General features: G+C 38.9%; 1 protein-coding gene across 3 annotated transcripts in view; it reads right to left on the reverse strand.

Moving 5' to 3' along the window:
* DPP6 (dipeptidyl peptidase like 6) overlaps window positions 1-17737 on the reverse strand; it is a 409630-nt gene that overhangs the window by 96327 nt on the left and 295566 nt on the right. For all 3 annotated transcript variants that reach the window (XM_083826972.1, XM_083826974.1, XM_083826973.1), the window contains exon 7: window positions 5538-5619. In XM_083826972.1, coding sequence (XP_083683098.1) covers window positions 5538-5619 — 82 coding nt within the window. The remainder of the gene's footprint in view (window positions 1-5537; window positions 5620-17737) is intronic.

The raw sequence follows: 17737 nt of genomic DNA on the forward strand, positions 1-17737 counted from the left end.
TACCAGAATGCAGAAATCATGCAAAAAGCTGTCCTCTAACTCTGAATAGGGCATATATGGGAATTAGAAAGGAGGAAACCACTTCTTCCTTGCAACTAATAAGATAATCAAGCCAGAATAATTAAGTACAGCAGACCACAGCTAAATAGAGATTCAGAGATCATTGTAAAAAGAAAAGGTGAGAGAACAGCAGCTTAAAGATGATAATATAAACATCTATGAAATAATAGTGAAAACAAATAGACCCACAACAATTATACACACAGCAATTCAAATGCTTTGCCGGATTAGGAACAACAATGGATGATTCAGTACCTCCTGTGAAAATTGTCCTCCTCACCTGATATCTATGCAGCCCTTCTGCCTGGAACCAAACTGGCATAACAGGCACAAATTCAGAAAAGGAAAAAACTGCTAATTAGAGGAGTCACTCCAGTTTAGTTCCAAGTGTCATCACTTAACCAGCATTTTGCATCTAGATATCCTAGTTAGCAAGACATTATGCTACAGTGTTGAAATGATTTGATAACAAATTAAATGGATTGGTTCTGGCCCTGTGCAGCAGGATCTATCATTCAAACCTTTTATACATGAATTAACTCCAATATTTCTCTAAATTGCATTGCACTATTTTTTTGACAGCAATATCTATAACAACAAGCTGTTTACCAGCATTAGCATTCATGGTTTGAGAGCACCTGCAAAGTCCTAACATGGTAAGGACTGAAAGACTTGTTCCTCATTTCCCCTGGTATTTGCATTTCACTGAAATTGAGATTTCTTATTGCACCTGCTGTGAAACATAACTTTTATTACTTTAGAACCAATTATACACTTGATTGCTGCATAATCTGCAAGAATAAAAGGTAGCTCCTGCTCCAAAAGAGTTGACGCTGAAAATGGTTTATTGGCTCTGAATGCAGAAGAAACCCTTTCTGACCACTCTGTGGGTATGCAGTAAACGTAAGGTCAGTCAAAACTTCCAGCAGCTAAATACAATTATAATACTTTTCCTACATGACTTTGATAGTTTAAGGAAATAGTGGAAACAGTAGAAGACTGACTGGCCAGGAGAACCTCACAAAAATGTTTCTCTTTGCTGAAGAGTAAATACTATGATGTGTGAGAGAGGTTTTTGAATTATAACTGCTGCCTCTAAAGTTGAGCAGAACTGCATCCCCCAGAATCTGATGTGTCATCATTATCATTAATATCTGTCAGGACTGTTACAGCCTAAAAAAAAAAAAAAAGAAAAAAAAAGAAAATAGAAGCATGGCAGAAATTATTCTGACAGCTGGAATTCAACAACTCCTGCGAACTGTACCTTAGTGTTGGCACTGTGAATACTCACTGCACATTATTAAAGTAGTCTTGCAGCTTGGGCCTTCCTTATGACAACAGGGCTCAAGTACATCCTTAGCGTGTCCTTGAAGCAAACATTTTAAACCTAGATGTGCTCATTTTGGAGTAACTTAGACAAAAGCATCCAGAAAACCTCTTGTGTTTTTTTTTTTTTTTTTTTTTTTTGGATTCTTTGGGCACTTCAGCTACAGACATGCACTAGATGGTCTCGCTCCTGGAGACTTCAGCCACACAGACAAGCAAACCAGGAAAAGATCATTGCCTTTTTTTTTTTTTTTTTTTGGATAAATAGAGAGGCCTGAGTCTGTCAGTCTCACAAATTCTATGAAAATTCAGATCAGTGTGATGGTAACGACTAACCATTGCACAGACAATATTGGAGAAAATATACTATAGAAAACCCATGTACATGCCCATGTACAGAACCCACTCTAAAAATCTAAAGATATAAAACATGAGACTCTTAAAATATTCCAGTAAAATCAATTAAGAGAAATTTTTCTCTTGTTTGTTGGATTGTTTGTTTTGTGGTAGAATTGAAACTCCATCAGGAGGAAAGTATGTTTTTGTTGAGTCACAAATGGTGAGATCAGAAAAGGACAGGAAATCCAAGATAAGCATACACAGAACAGGGCAAAAATAGAGCATAACACTTTTTTTTTTTTTTTTTGCAGTTCTATCATGGCACCAACATCCTTATGTTGCTGAAGAGCATCATGCTTTGATTCTGTTTGAGAGAAATACAGCCTATTCACTGAAAACCACCAAGCAACATGCTCAAGGTCACTGGGCTGATGCCATTGCATACTAAGAAGGACTTTGGGCTTTTTGACGCATCATGGAAAAAATGGATTTTTTTCAGTCCTTTTCACAGTCATGTACACCCAGTGAAAGTGAATATGTCACACTGCTATTCCAGTTTAACACTGCTTTCCACCCTTTCTGCAAAGGCAAAAATAATGGTTCATATCATAGGATGAAAGAGAAGAAGGAGCCCTTTAATAATTGTCACATCTAGGGAATGTTTTAGCTCTTGTACTGAAGTTGGTGGCTCCTTTTCTATTGACTCAGAAGAAAAGCCTGACTCTTCCACGAGTTTTATTAGACTTTTAACTTGCTAAGTCTTTGGCTGAAATCTGAGAAAGGTTGAAGAATATATATATGTATATGTATGTATATATATGTATTTGTGAGATGCCAGAAGTGATGGTTTTTCTGCATTCTGATCTCCTGACATAGATTTTCTCAGTTCCAGTATCTGCCATTGTTTACATAGACCTGTTGGCATATCTACAGGCTACTAAGAAGTCAAGAACCATGCTCTGAGGAGTTCATAATCTCAAAGCTGCCATATAATTTAATAAATAAGGACAAAAGAAAACAAGATAAATAGAAAATTGCTCCTGGGAAAGTTCCGCTCTTGATTCTAAACCACAAGGAGTTCTGCTGTTTATTCTAAACCACAAAGAAAGCAGATCATTCAGGCTTCTTCTGTTTCAGATTTGATTCTTTTTGAATGATTAGACGTGCAAGAGAGAAAGAGGTCAGACGGCGACCAAAAGTTGCCCTTGGAAGGAAGAAAAAATGGAAAGCAAAAGTTGTGGGACCAAACCATCTACTCATCTGTCCTACCTCTCCTTTGCATTGCCAAAGAATGAATCAGGAGATTTCAATGGAAAAGCTTTTAGTTTCCTGAAAGCTAGGGTACCTCAAGGTGATACAAACCCACTCACCCTTCACTCCCACCTTTTTCTGGGACTCTAACATGTGCTTGTCCTTGTAACCTCCCAGGATCAAGGGAGCCAACACACAGTTTCCAGCATGTAACTTCATTCTATCCCACTTGACAACATTTCCTTCCTCCTGCAACACAACCCGGCCTACACTTAGCAAACATTCACACCATCACATCTGAAAAGACTGACTTTTCTCTGTGTTTGCACTCGATGTTGGCCTCACAGAAGGAGACAATAACTTCACTGGAAATTATATTCTGAGTAACTCAATTAGTCTTGAAGTTCAGAAGATTGAGCATTGTATATTCCCTTTATCTCATTTATAATGCTGGCAGATTTTTATTCTTATCTATTTTTTTGAGAAAAGCTTATTTCTCTTTGGCAATTCTCTTCTGATCATTAGCTATGAATAGATACACTACTGAATTACAGGCCAGCAGATTTACATATTTAGAAGCCAAAAAAGAAACATCCAGAACAAATCAACTGTTGCAAAATAATTCCAAAATTCACATAAAATTAAATGGTTATAGGAATATTTGAAATTACTTTAAAAAATCTGCCATGCATCCCATAGAAGGAATGTGTACCAAACTTGATGTCTTAGGGAATTAAGATTTTACTGCAGTCTTAATAAAAATCAGTGGAAAGTGGTATCAATTATTTCAGTATTAAAAGATCAAGCTGGGAGTTAGAAAGCCTTTTCTTCTCCTGAACTGTATGTATTGCTTTTTTGTATACATAATTTGACCATTTTGATATGAATATGTTTTCTTTCTTTATAGTTATGTTACTTTGGGAAAGAAGGCAATAGAGGAAGTAGATTGGTCATCTTATCTTTGGTGTGAAAGAAGTTAATCTTCTTTCTAAGATGGATATTAAATACATCCATTCAGCTTGGTAGAACTAACATAAATGTGAGTCAATAACATGCAGAATCTCAGGGTGCCGAAGCACATAAGTCCACAGCAAAAAATATGATAGAGAGATGTCATTGTGAACAGAAGAAAATTGCTAATGCAACTCAGTATTATCTTTCCATTAACAGATGTACCTTTTGTTATATATTGCGAAGCTTAGTGTGTTAGACTTATAACAGAAAACACTAGCAAACAGCAAAGAATATATGCTGCTCTCTTTTTGCTTTCTTTGCCATATCCTAGAGGCAGTCTCTAGCTGTGTTTTCAGCTGATTGTACATTATCAGCTACCCAGAAGCCTAAAGATGTGAACTCATTGGTCTTCACGAATATAAGAGAGTTTGGTCAGCATCAGCCCTCAATCTCTTGTGATTTGGAACAAACTGCTCAGCAGGGATCTGTTGGGCAGCAGGCTAAGGAATTTGAAATGGAACATGTTAGAGGACAGAACCAGGGCACATATGTGGGTGAAATGAGGAAAAACGAGCTTCTCTGAAGTCATTTTGCATAGAGGCAAAGGCTGCTGCATCTCCACTCCTACCAGATTTGAGGTCAATGACTTTCTGAAGCCTGATTTTCCTGATGGAGCAGAGGAGAGACCTTCTTGTTCCTGTAGCTGTTACTTTCCGTCTAAGCTGGTATGTAGACTTGCAATGACTATTGCAGTTTCTTAAATAGTAAACTTTGAAAACAATTTAGTTAAGAATACAAAAAAAAAAAAAAAAAAAAAAGAAAACCCTGAAGAAAGCATTAGGGACAGGAGAGAGATGTTAGATTTCCTTGGCTACTTTTAAATCTCTCTCTTTTTTTTTTTGGTATTAAAATTCCATATCAAAAAAAGAAGTTGACATGTTTAATTTTCTTGTTACAATAGAGATTGTTTGGCATATGCTATCTCTTTACATTGGGTTTGCATCAGGAAATGAAGCCAGGGGACACAGCCAGGAAATCCGTGCTGTAAATAATGGGCAAATCCAAGATGGCAGCAGCCAGGGAACAAAACGAGACATTTCAGAACTTTTGCAGCATGAAAGGCTCCGTGAAACACAATGAATCTTGAACAAGCTGTTTTTGTTTGTTTGTTTGTTTGTTTCTTAAAGCATGCTTTGAAAACTTTCTACAATGCATTTCTACTTTTGTCCATTTTGCAGACAACTAAAGAGCAAATTCAGAGCAAATCTGTTCTAGATTTAAAATGTTTCTAGTGCCAAGTTTGCACATCTGGAGACACCCTTGTGAAGCAATAATATACTAACTAAATCATACTGTCTATTATAAATCTGTCCTGTGTCCAATACTGGGAGAAGCAGGTGCATCCTCTCAAAGAGCTTTCATAAAATCTTTTGCCTGTATTTTTAGCCACAATTACTTTGCAGTAAATGTATATATTTAGCAATTTTATAAATAATTTACATGATAAAACAAATCCCAAGAGATGCTAGTTGCTAACACACAGGTTTCAAGAATCTAGTTAGCAGAATATTCTCTGAATTAATTTACATGTTTGTTCTTTCGCTTACCAGCTGTTGCCCTTTTGGACCCCAACCAGCATACTGAAGCTTTGCATTGCTGACCTCAGGGGGATACAAATTCTGGGGATCCCTGCAAAAAGAGAAAAATAAAATTTCACCTTCAGGAGTGTCCTCATTTAAGCTGGTGCACACCCTCTTTTGGCACCACCATGACTCTATAAGACATCTTTCAGGAGGAATCACCTAATATTTGGTGCCATATTTTAGCAGACATTTTACCATATGGTAAGCACTATACTACTAGCAAGCATTGGTAAGATCAAACTTTTAACTGACAAATTCTGTTTCTTATTAACATGAAGTTAAACACATTAGTTCCACCACTGACTTGCCTAAGCCTTAAGAATTAGTCAAGGGATGGCAAACAAAGTAATTGTATTTATCAACACTGATGATATCCACAAAGGATAAACAATAATTATATATTTCAAACGTATTGCCACAAGAAAAATATAATGTCTTCTTCATCTCATGGCTTTTCTGCCAAATAATTTTCATTTGAACAGGATGGCAGGAATGCTTAACAACTGTATAAGAACTGATACGCAGTTTGGCTTTGAAGGCAAAAGCTCCTATTAATACCAAATATCTCAATCTTTTAGAAAATAAAATCAAAATGCTTTTCTTTTTCTTTCATCCACTACCTTCATTTCTGCAGCAGAACATCAGTGAGACACAGGAAATGCAATATAGAAAAAGGATTATTTTTTTTTTTGGGTAAATGTCAGAGTAGCATAATATTATTTTATCACAGCACAGAAAGTAAAACTCTTCCATTGCCTTGATGGTATTTATACTCAGCACAAATAATTACATTTCATATTCTGAAGTCACATTGCTACAACTCTGTATATAGTAATGTTCTATGAAAAAGAGCACTAAAAAGGCCCATATACAGTATGTCTCACTAGCAGATCTCAAACAGCTTTAAAAAGTAAGCGTATTATCATCACTTGTCTATAGAAAGGAATAATGAGGTAAATTGAGGCCAACATCACCCAAAACCAGAGAAATGAGACAATGTCTGCCTAGCCCTTAAGCAAAAGGCATCTCTACAGTGTTCATTACTTTGTTAAAGGTGATGTTTTCCAGATAATATTTTCCAAACAGAACAAACCTGAATGCAATAACTAGATGTTAACTGAACGCACTTGGTTGCCTGGTCTTTGAGCTGTGCTATACCATGGCTACACTCCAGCTCTGCCCATTTGTGCCGGATCTCATGTGGCAGAACCATCCCACTGCACCAGGGCTGTCACAGCACATCCAAAAGGAGCAGCAAGAGGAGTGTTTAGAAATATATTTTGTGTGGTTTATCAAATGTGAAAAAGGTGTTTTTCCTGCAAATGCCTGTTCAAAGGCCAGCTACAGGCCATCAGGGCAGACCTTAAATGAGGTGTGCTAAGGGGAGATGCCAAAGCCTACAGTGCCCCTTCCATAACTTTTGTGGTTGGAATGGCAATTTCCACACTCCTGCTACAGGGTGAGGGTCAGTGGTTATAAATCATAACCCGTAATGTCTCTGGGAAGAGGTCTGTGGAGCTGACTGAACAATATAGCACTCACAACAACAGGTTTGAGGCAGATGTGGAGGGGCAAGAGTGGTTTGCTGAGGCATTGACCCTTCAAGTAGAAGTGTATTGCAGGATGCCCCAACAGCATTTGACTCTACCAGCAATGTGTCACCCCAGATTGCTGCTGCTGGAATATAACTACATCTTTTCTTCTCATGATTAATGATCTTTGCAGGAAGCCTAAAGTCACTTTTGTAAGATACGGATAGGAGAACAGGTAACAGTCATACTGAACTACTACTAACAGAAGATCCTATTCTGGATCTTTTCAAGCTTGCATGCATTAGCTGCTTAAGTTTCAAGTCAGCTCTCCTTGTTAAGAGTCAATCTCTTTGGTTAGCTATCTTGATTATCTCAACAGAGAGTAACCTCTGAGTGCAGGAAAAAGAGAGAAAACTAGTGAATCAAATCAAAACCTCTTATGGTAGAAAAAAAGTACTTCACTATTTGACAAATTAATTATCTAGTTGTTGTCGGTTGGTTGGTTGGTTTGTTTTTATCCATAGTAAGAAGAGGAGCAAGATACTACAAATAGAGGGAGGAAATACCATCACCAAGTAAACAGATTAGACAAATTGTAAGAATTCCAACCTGTAATGCTTCAGATAACCCAGACAGAGCTAAGGGACAGACGTACCAATTACATTCAATAATTCAGACCAGAGCCCAGACAAGTCCTGTCAGTTCTGCTCACTGCATCATCTTTTAGAAGAGGACAACTCTAATGCAATGAGAAAAGCTGCACAAAACAGCTTTGCTAGCTGATAAGGTAAAAGACAAGACAGAAGGTAAAACGCTTGCATTCAGGCTACCAGCAAAGAGCTCTGCTGCAGAAAAATAAATAAATAAATACTATATATACATATATATATATAAAAAAAGCGAAGTCATCTTCCCTTTCTCTGAGGAAAAATATCATTGCATCTACTGAATTAGTTCTTATGTTGTTCACAATGGCTGGGAAATTTTTCTTTTACCATAATCTTGTTTGTTTGCCTCGAAACCTTTTGATAAATATGCAGATAGAAGGCTGACTGATGGAATAGCATATTGCCTGGAGGTGCCTGATTTACAAACCACATTACAAACCCATACAAACCACATACAAACCCATAAACTGTCTCTAAATTCACTGTATCACAGCAGGCATGTTCAGAGCATGACCTGGACCACTGGAGGGAGGTGTACACCAGGCAGCCATCCTCATGCTCTTAATTATTATTTTCTACCATGGGATATAAAAGCAGTCTAAGTCTTCCCCCCAGAACACTCCCGAGAGATGGACATGTTCCTCATCTCTTATAGACTGAAGAGAATCCTTTTCCTGAGAACAGAACCATTCACTCCCTCACCTGTGGAGAACTTCAGCATCACCTGCAAGGGGTCTGAGAAGACATCTCTCCTTGTTCAGCATGATCTAGCAGCCTTCAGAGAAGCTTCAGGGATCAGCACACAGGCTGTATTGTCAGTGGCCTGGTGAGACTGGACTGGCAGCATGCCTGAAGATGGCATGAAATTGAAGTTCACATAATTGTAGGCCCTACCATGAAAGAGCAGATTCCTAGACACTTACTTGGACGATGTTGGGTGCGTGGTCTGTGCTGGAATGAACATGGACTGCCTCCCTGCCATCTCCAAGCAACCCAGTTACAGACTGTTCTGGGTCTGGCTGGGATGGAGTTAACTTTCCCTGCAGTGGCTGTTGAGGCCCTGCTTCCCAGGACATGGCCAAACATCACTCATTGTTGGGAAGTAGAGAAAAAAGTAGAGAATAATTGTTTTTCTTCCTTGTGTGCTTCCGCACAGCCTTTTTTTTGTTTTGTTTTGTTTTTTAATGAATTATCCTTATCTCAAGGATATTTCAACCTGTGAACCTTCTTCTTCTTTCCAGCATACTTTCTTCTCTCCCCATTTCCCTTTGAGGATGGGGAATGAGATGGGTTGTGGTGGAGTTCAACTGCCCAGCAGGGTAAAACCACCACACAAACTGAGTGTATCTCCCATAGTGGGAGGAGGAACACTCACCTACAGTGCCTCTCCAGTGTCGAATGGGAACAACCCTCTACTGCTCTTACCAGGAAAGCTCATTGTGGTGCACAAACTGAATCACACATTTGGAGAGCCGCTATCCAACACACTTCAGATTTCCTCACACTATTCCAGACATGCAGTTCTCCTCAGTAAAAATGCCATAAGGGACTTGGAAAAAACGTGCACCAAAAACCCAGGAGCACTCGCCCATTGTCCAAGCACTGCATGCTACACGTGACCTCATGATGGTCTCATCAACCAGCTTCTTCTGGGAGCTGTGTTATTGCTGAGAAGATATCACCTCTCATAGCGCCACGCTTACTTTTTCCTTCAAAGTATCCTGCTTAAAATTATTTTGCATTTTTTCTTGAATCAATCAATATTATAGGTCATCTCAGCCTCTCCAAAGAGCCAGTGTTCCTCACAGACCCTCATCATCAGGCCTTGTTTGGATCTGAACCTTCCCCTGTGAGCTCATTTGTGTAGGATACTGACTTGGAAATGGGTTGTTCTGAGTGCAGCCTGTATATCTCCTATTATGGGTTTGCATGAAGAACTAGCTTCACTGTGTCGTTACACCACTTTCACTGTTTCCTTATGGAAAAGGGACTATAACCTTTATTTCCAGCCAAAGAAATGGCAAGGCATGGGGTTATTAAAGGGTTGATGATATTTATTTCATCTCTTAAAATGATTGATTTTAAAGCCTGGGAAAAAAGGGAAAAGTAATGTTGTTTTAAGCCAGACAGGAAACAGCATGTGCTGTATAAATTCATCCATGTTAAGACAATATCATCTGGAGCAGAGACAGTTAAACTGTTCCAGACACAGGGATGATTTCAGCACAATGTTCACAAAAGGTTATTGAACCAGTAAATAGAGAAATTTACTCATTTCTTTACATGAGTGCTCATTACTCAAAAAGTCTCCCCTCAAAATTTGCATGCCATCTACCAAATCATTTTTACTTGTAGTTTAGATCAAAATATCTATGTAGGATAAAACAAACTAATCAATCATATCAGGTTGCCTGTTTTAACTTTAAAAAATGCTGTGATTAATGAGAAACTAGTTTTAATGAGATTGCATTGTTTTTTGCTGATTTTTTTTTTCAATTTATTTGTTCCTTCTGACAATTTTTCTTATTCTAAAGAACACAGGTTTGCCCTGGAGACTTTATGGCACTGAGTCTCCCTTTGAGAAGAAACATGACAAACTGTTCTATAGTAAGTACTTTAAGTGAAACGTAACAAAATAAATAAATAAATAAAAAATCCACTGTAATTGAGTGAGAGGTTCCTTTTACCCCAAGAATATTCTAAGAAAAATATATCACAATACCAGATTGAAAAAGTCTGAAACACAAAAACAGTCAAAGTCTGGGGTGTGGTATGGGCTGTTCTTCTTTGGGTCTATTTTAATAACTTTTTAACTTAATTTCCAATATAAAACAACAACATTTGCATGAAATTCTTTGCACGTATGGCCAATGTGAATAAAAATTTAACAATTTTCACTAAAGACCACTTCCATATGTCTGTTTTCTAAAAGAATAACCAGAGCTAAATATATGAGCTGGAATGAGTTTCTGAGAAAAACTTTGAATACCCTTGTTTAATTGGGACATAATTTTGGAAAATACAGAAAACATTTTAAGATTGCAGTATTATATGCAAATAACTCAAAGAAATAAAGACAATTAAAACAAAACAAATGTGGGGAAGAAAGGAATACCTGCTTCTGCTATTTTCATCAATTGAGCACTGAATGTCTTGAAAGATAACAGCCCTAAACACGTCCGCTCACAGTACTTTAAGAGTTTTTCATGGTTAGCTGTAAAAACCTATCTGCCTATCCTACTTATCAATCTCAGAACTAGAACTTGGTGTCTTCACATCTACTTCCAATAGCATAAAATCACACAGAAACTTAGATAGATTTCTTCTTCTTTGGGAAGAAGGAAGGAAAGATTAAAAAAAAACCACCATGGAAAGGGGAAATGTGGAAGGTTTACAAAGAATTAAAAACTTTATAATACTTTAAAAGTTTTGACAAATGATGAAGAAAAAAGTGAACTGGAGGAAATTTGCAAAAAGAAATAAAAGAAAATAAAATATATCTGTTCATAAATGAACAAAGAATCATAGATAAGATTGGATAAAGAGTGGAAGGTTTTCAAGAAGCGTGAATGCCATTTCTCAAGGAGAAAAAAAGCATTCTTAAACAATTAAATGACTTGTTTATTTCAGTATTCACCAAAGAGAAGAAGAGACAGGTGTCATTAAGAAAATTGCTTCCCAGGAGACACACAGCCCTATAGAGACTTTTAGAGAGATGGTATAAAATATAATAAAAATGAGAATCAAAGACTTGCCAGAAAGATAATCAAGAAATTAGACTGTCAGAAGACACATCTGGAATTCAAATAAAAGTGATTAAATAGATGGGGAAAATTCTTCCATTCAGGTAGGCTTATCCACTATTAAATATTTAATGCATAAAAACACACACACACACATACTTCCTCTACAGTGCTTTTCAGTGCTCCAGTAGGAGGAGGTAAGAAAAGCAATCTGAACTTACTAATTTCAACTACAGATACACATCCAATCATCTAGCTGTTCTTAAAAACATCTCAGCTGTTCTTAAAAACAACTGAGCTCACCAAGCATTTTGTCCAAGATGAATGAATGTCATGCATTTAGAGCATAAAAGACAAAAAGCAAGGGAATCTAAAACATCTTTGCCCCCAGTTTGGCAATTCAGTCAGATTAGGAAAGAATAAGAGCTCAGAGGTTTGTTTGATTATAGTTTGCCTCTGTTTGTAAAGCATCCATCAATGTAATATTTGGTACTAGACCTGCAAAAGCTTGTAAAATACTAATACCACTTTAAAATCAATCACTTGTCAGAAAAGAAGCCATCAACTTGCTTTGGGAGTTATGTAAACTGAAGGCACAGGCTTTTCTTTCTGGTGAAGGTCTACAAAAACATTAAAAAATGCAGCAGACACTGGTGCATGGCTAGGACTCATGGTAATGCAGGCTGGAAGACAGCAAACTGTTATCAAAATCCCTAGGTTTCCCTGAGTAAGCAAAGAGTGGAAATGGTCTTTAGATACTGGTAACAGTATTTTTAAAAGGATGACATCGTGTTTCTCATGTGACCCCTCTAAATCATAAGTTATAGAGGGGATTTTTGCTTCATAAAACAAAACAAAATGCAACAACAAAACACTTTTGGCCCTGGAGTATTATTTTGTCCCCTAAAGAGAAAATAAGAGGTGATAAACAGAACCACTTAAAAGTAATTTTCTCTGACTCTATTGAGATTTCTCAGCCAGCTCTGATCTCAGAGCTACTCAAAGCATGAGGTAAGGCACTGGATTTATCAGGATTTCAAGTCTAGTTAACTACAGTAAAGGTGCGGGAAAGAGAAAATCCAAATATCTGAATGCTATCAAGAAGATTAGACAGAATTATAGCAGATGCTTTGCCATCACAATAGCTGTGGGAAGATCAGTTATCCAAAAGACAGGGAAAAAAAATAAAAATGAAGACAACCAACCTAGTAAGCAATCTCAACAACCTAGTTCAGATCTCAACAATAATGAGAATAGGATAAAAGTACATGGTTCTTCAGAGTAACTCTGTCAGTTTCCAGGAAAGTAGGTCTGTGATAAAACCTTAGTGTTTTCTATCCAGCTGACCTTGTCTGACTTTGAAAATCTAATGAAAATATAGCACCAGGATGTGGTGCCTGCAGAGAGCAATATGGGATTATTAGTACATAAAATAAGATGCAGCTATGATCTCCCCACTACTGGACCAGCAGAAGTGTTTCATTACAGTATGACCTCATTGGACATTTGATCACACCTTTAATTGGGGCAAGAGATTGAATATTGGGCTTGTGCTCTATGATAATTAACAGTTCACGTTAGTGGGGTTCAGATAAAACTGGAATGACTTAGTATTCTCCAAACAGTTTTGAAAACCGTGAATCTTTGAACAAACCTTATTTTCTAACACGTCAATGGGATAAAAATCATCTTGGAGGGTTGTGTGGATGTTCTCAGAAATATTGAAACACAACATTATTTTAAAGAGTCTCTACCCACATAGATCATGTTCTCATCCAATAAAATATACAAAGCAAACACTTACTAGAGCCATTATCTCTATTTCTTATCAACAGCAATATTACCACTTTTAAGAAATCACAAAATTACAGAATGGTTTGAATTGGAAGGGACCTTAAAGATGATCCAGTTCCACCCTCCTGCCATGGGCAGGGACCCCTCCCAGCAGCCCAGGCTGCCCCCAGCCCCATCCAGCCTGGCCTTGGGCACTGCCAGGGATGGGGCAGCCACAGCTTCTCTGGGCAACATGGGCCAGGGCCTCACCACTCTCATAGTAAAGAATTTCCTCCTTATATCTAATCTAAACCTACCTTTCAGTTTAAAGCCATATCCCCCTTGTCCACCCCCTGACAAAGAATCCCTCCCCAACTTTCCTGTACATCCCCTTTAGGTACTGGAAGGTTGCTCTATGGTCCAGCTGTGTGTGCATTCAGCGACCTTGTAAGTTTTATTCAAGAACGGAATTTAATAGGAATCCTACCTCCATTTTCAGGGGATGCTGCCTCACACAAATGCTATGGAAAAATTTGCTTCAAATCTTTTTTTTTTTTTTCTTTTTCCTCCCCAGTTTCCTGATGAGCCATAAGCTGTTGACCTTTTCAGTAACATCAGAAAGTTGGTTGCTGGGCTTTTCTTTGCTAAGCTGCCAACATCTGCATCTAACTATTAATTACCTAAGTCTTTTTTTTTTTTTTTTTTCTTCAGTCTCAGCAGTCATTACTTTAATTCTTAATAACCAATCCTCCCATCAGGGGCCTATTCTTTATTATTATTGCTATATATGGTTTCTAAGGCGTCCACCCACTTCACAACTAACTCTGGAAAAGAGAAGCGTGTGGTAAAGTGCTTTGCCTACACAGAAGAGGAACATTTCACATTACAAATGTTATGCAGTGACCAACATGGGCGAACAAATGGCAGATCCCTGGTGGAAATGATATGGTGTTGAGCTGCTGAAGTGGCTTTCCTCCCACCAGCACAGCTGAGAGTCTTGCCTGGAACTGCCTTCCAAGGCTAAGCTGCTTTCAGCCTGCCACCACTTGGAAGTGAGTGATGCTCAAATGAGGGCCTTGCTTAATAAATGCTGGCGCTTTCTTATTAAAGAGGTACAAAATGTATTCCCAAGCAATAAACACACGTGATTTAACTGCTGTTCAAGCGCTGTGATTTAGAGTGTTTAATTCAGATGATTATAAAAGTAAGAAGCCCAACAGTTCCAAGAGGGCTTAAGACAAATTCCAGTAAACTCAACTTAAAGATTCCAATTCACTTTGGAAGATTTAAGGTCAGGCTCCATAATCAAGCTACCAAATTTAACTGTATTCCAAGGGCCAGTCTTCTGTAGTCAAATACAACTGAATAAGTATATCTGACCATGAGTGTGCTCACAAGAGCATACTGGCACTGAGCCTGGCACAAGAGCCATAACATTACAAAGCAGAGGTTCCTGAATTAGCTATATGAAGCACCTCGGAAAGATGATACAAAAGACAGACTGATGACTGGGAAAGAGGGACGAGGGAGAATATGCCACAGTAGTCAATTATTCAGAAACTGCACAATACATTTCTTTTTCCTTTTTGTGACAAATTTCACATCACTATTTGTTTTTACATACCTCTTATAAGGGCTTATTTCAACCTCTATGTCGTTGTTAGGGGAAAATACTCAGCTCCTATAAGCAAAATTTAATTAGCTGAAAACAGACTATTAATTACAGTGCTTTTTCCTCCTAAAATAAAATGTGGACTCTAGTTTATAAATGTGAAAGAGTGAAATCGTGCAGCACTCTCTACAGTAATTATCACATATCGCCTCTGTGGGGTAAGCAATATTTCTCTCCTTGCTTCACAGATGGAGACACTGAAGTACAGGAAGATTCTTGCTGTGCAAAGATGTTTGAATGCTGCAGAGAAAGGGTATATTAGTCCAGAACAAAACAGAAGAAATTTAGTCAAACTGGAAGATGCCAGCAATGCAGCCAGTTCTCTGAAGGATTTTTCTTATTTTTTACTATAAACATGAAAATGTGCATGTGCAAGGAAAACCTGCTTGTCTTTCAAAGTCTTATAGGGTCAGGTACATGCAAAGTCTAATTAAGCTCTTTAGTTGATATTAATCTGTTCCCTGCCAATAGCTTGTATAAAAGAATTAGACAGGAACATCATTGAGAGCTCTGCAGAGAACTACAGCCATCACTTTGAAAATTTACTCACAGTGAAGCATGGGCTCAGTTCCTCCTCCTGTTATCACTTCAGTAGATCCCCAAAGCATATTTTGCATTCACTTCACCCATGGGACTTCTCTTGAAGGTAATGGGAGTTCAGTGTGGGGAATTAGTGCAATATTTTATAAAGCAGTGTATGTAGGAAGAGCTGAACTAAAGCCCACAATTTCTACTGTTATCTACTTACCACGTTCTTCTGATTACACCGTATGAATATGGTAAGAACTGTGAATTCTTCATAGAAGTAGTCATTTACAATTTCACAGAATCACAGAATCGTCTAGGTTGGAAGAGACCTCCAAGATCACCCAGTCCAACCTTTGACCTAACACTAACAAGGCCTCCACTAAACCATATCACTAAGCTCAACATCGAAACGTCTTTTAAAGACCTCCAGGGATGGTGACTCAACCACTTCCCTGGGCAGCCTATTCCAATGCCTAACAACCCTTTCAGTAAAGAAGTTCTTCCTAATATCCAACCTAAACCTCCCCTGGCACAACTTTAGCCCATTCCCCCTCGTCCTGTCACCAGGCACGTGGGAGAATAGACCAACCCCTACATCGCTACAGCCTCCTTTAAGGTACCTGTAGAGAGTGATAAGGTCGCCCCCAGCCTCCTCTTCTCCAGGCTGAACAATCCCAGCTCTCTCAGCCGCTCCTCATAAGACTTGTTCTCCAGACCCCTCACCAGCCTCGTCGCCCTTCTCTGGACTCTCTTGAGCACCTCGACGTCCTTCTTGTAGCAAGGGGCCCAAAACCGAACACAGTACTCGAGGTGCGGCCTCACCAGAGCCGAGTACAGGGGGACAACCACTTCCCTAGACCTGCTGGCCACACTGCTTCTTATGCAAGCCAGGATGCTGTTGGCCTTCTTGGCCACCTGAGCACACTGCTGGCTCATATTTAGCCGACTATCATCCAGTATTCCCAGGTCCTTCTCTGCCAGGCAGCTTTCCAACCACTCATCTCCCAGCCTGTAGCTCTGCTTGGGGTTGTTGCGCCCCAGATGCAGGACCCGGCACTTGGCCTTGTTGAACTTCATACAGTTGACCTCAGCCCATCGGTCCAGCCTATCCAGATCCTCCTGCAGAGCCTTCCTACCCTCAAGCAGATTGACACACGCACCTAACTTGGTGTCGTCTGCAAACTTACTGAGGGTGCACTGGACGCCCTCATCCAGATCATCGATAAAGATATTGAAGAGGACTGGCTCCAGTACTGAGCCCTGGAGGACACCACTAGTGACCGGCCTCCAACTGGATTTGACTCCATTCACCACAGCTCTTTGGGCCCGGCTATCCAGCCAGTTTTTAACCCAACGAAGCGTACGCCAGTCCAATTTCCTCCTCCATGTATAGAAAATCAGTGAGGAGTGGGGATAACTATTAACTTCTCTCTGATCCCTATAAGCAGATTTGGAAGCTGCCATGACGTGCCCTAGCTGGATGTGCTAACACCATGCTGAGACTTCACTGGAGGGGAGTAGCACTAACCCCTGCCACTTGCTGTGCTCAGAGGGAAATGAGTCGTGCAGAAAGAGATGAGTGCTAGGAGGTCTGAGGAAATGCATGTTTTACGATGGGCTTTATTTTGAGGAATATAAACACAACACAGAAATTTTAGGAAAAAAAAATTATTATTTTTGGCCACAGCAAAAAGTTAAGGATAGAGGTACCCCATGGGATAGCAATCCAAAGTTAGCTCTTGCTTAGGACCTGCAATGTCAGAACAAACCAGTGGCCCAGCAGCGGGCACTGCTGTGAAATGACCTTAACACTGGTGACGGAAATCCTGCAGCAGGGTGAGAGGAACAGTCTGGCTCTCCATGGACTGACTAAGAACTCTGTGCAAACCCAGCCAAGCATGTGAAAGACTAAGATAATCCATATTGGACTTAGTTAGAGGAATGTTATTAAAACCCACAATATAATTAAAAACAACAAAAACAAAACAAAACAAAAACAGATTGCTGGTTTGTGCCTACATTGTATTAGCTACATTTTTGTTTTCCAGAGCTAGGTAAAAAAAATATTATGAAATAGTTGTAGGTTATTATTATTTTCCCATTTTTTCCCATCACCTCACATGAGAACTACCTATTGCACATCTAAGCCTGGGGATGCAATCACAATACTTATAAATTACAATTAGCTGGCAATTACAACGCAGCACTTGCAACTTTGGGGTTATGAGAGGAGCTTTGCAAAAACATT

This window comes from Anser anser (genome assembly GCF_964211835.1).
Source record: "Anser anser genome assembly, chromosome: 2".
NCBI lineage: Eukaryota > Metazoa > Chordata > Aves > Anseriformes > Anatidae > Anser > Anser anser.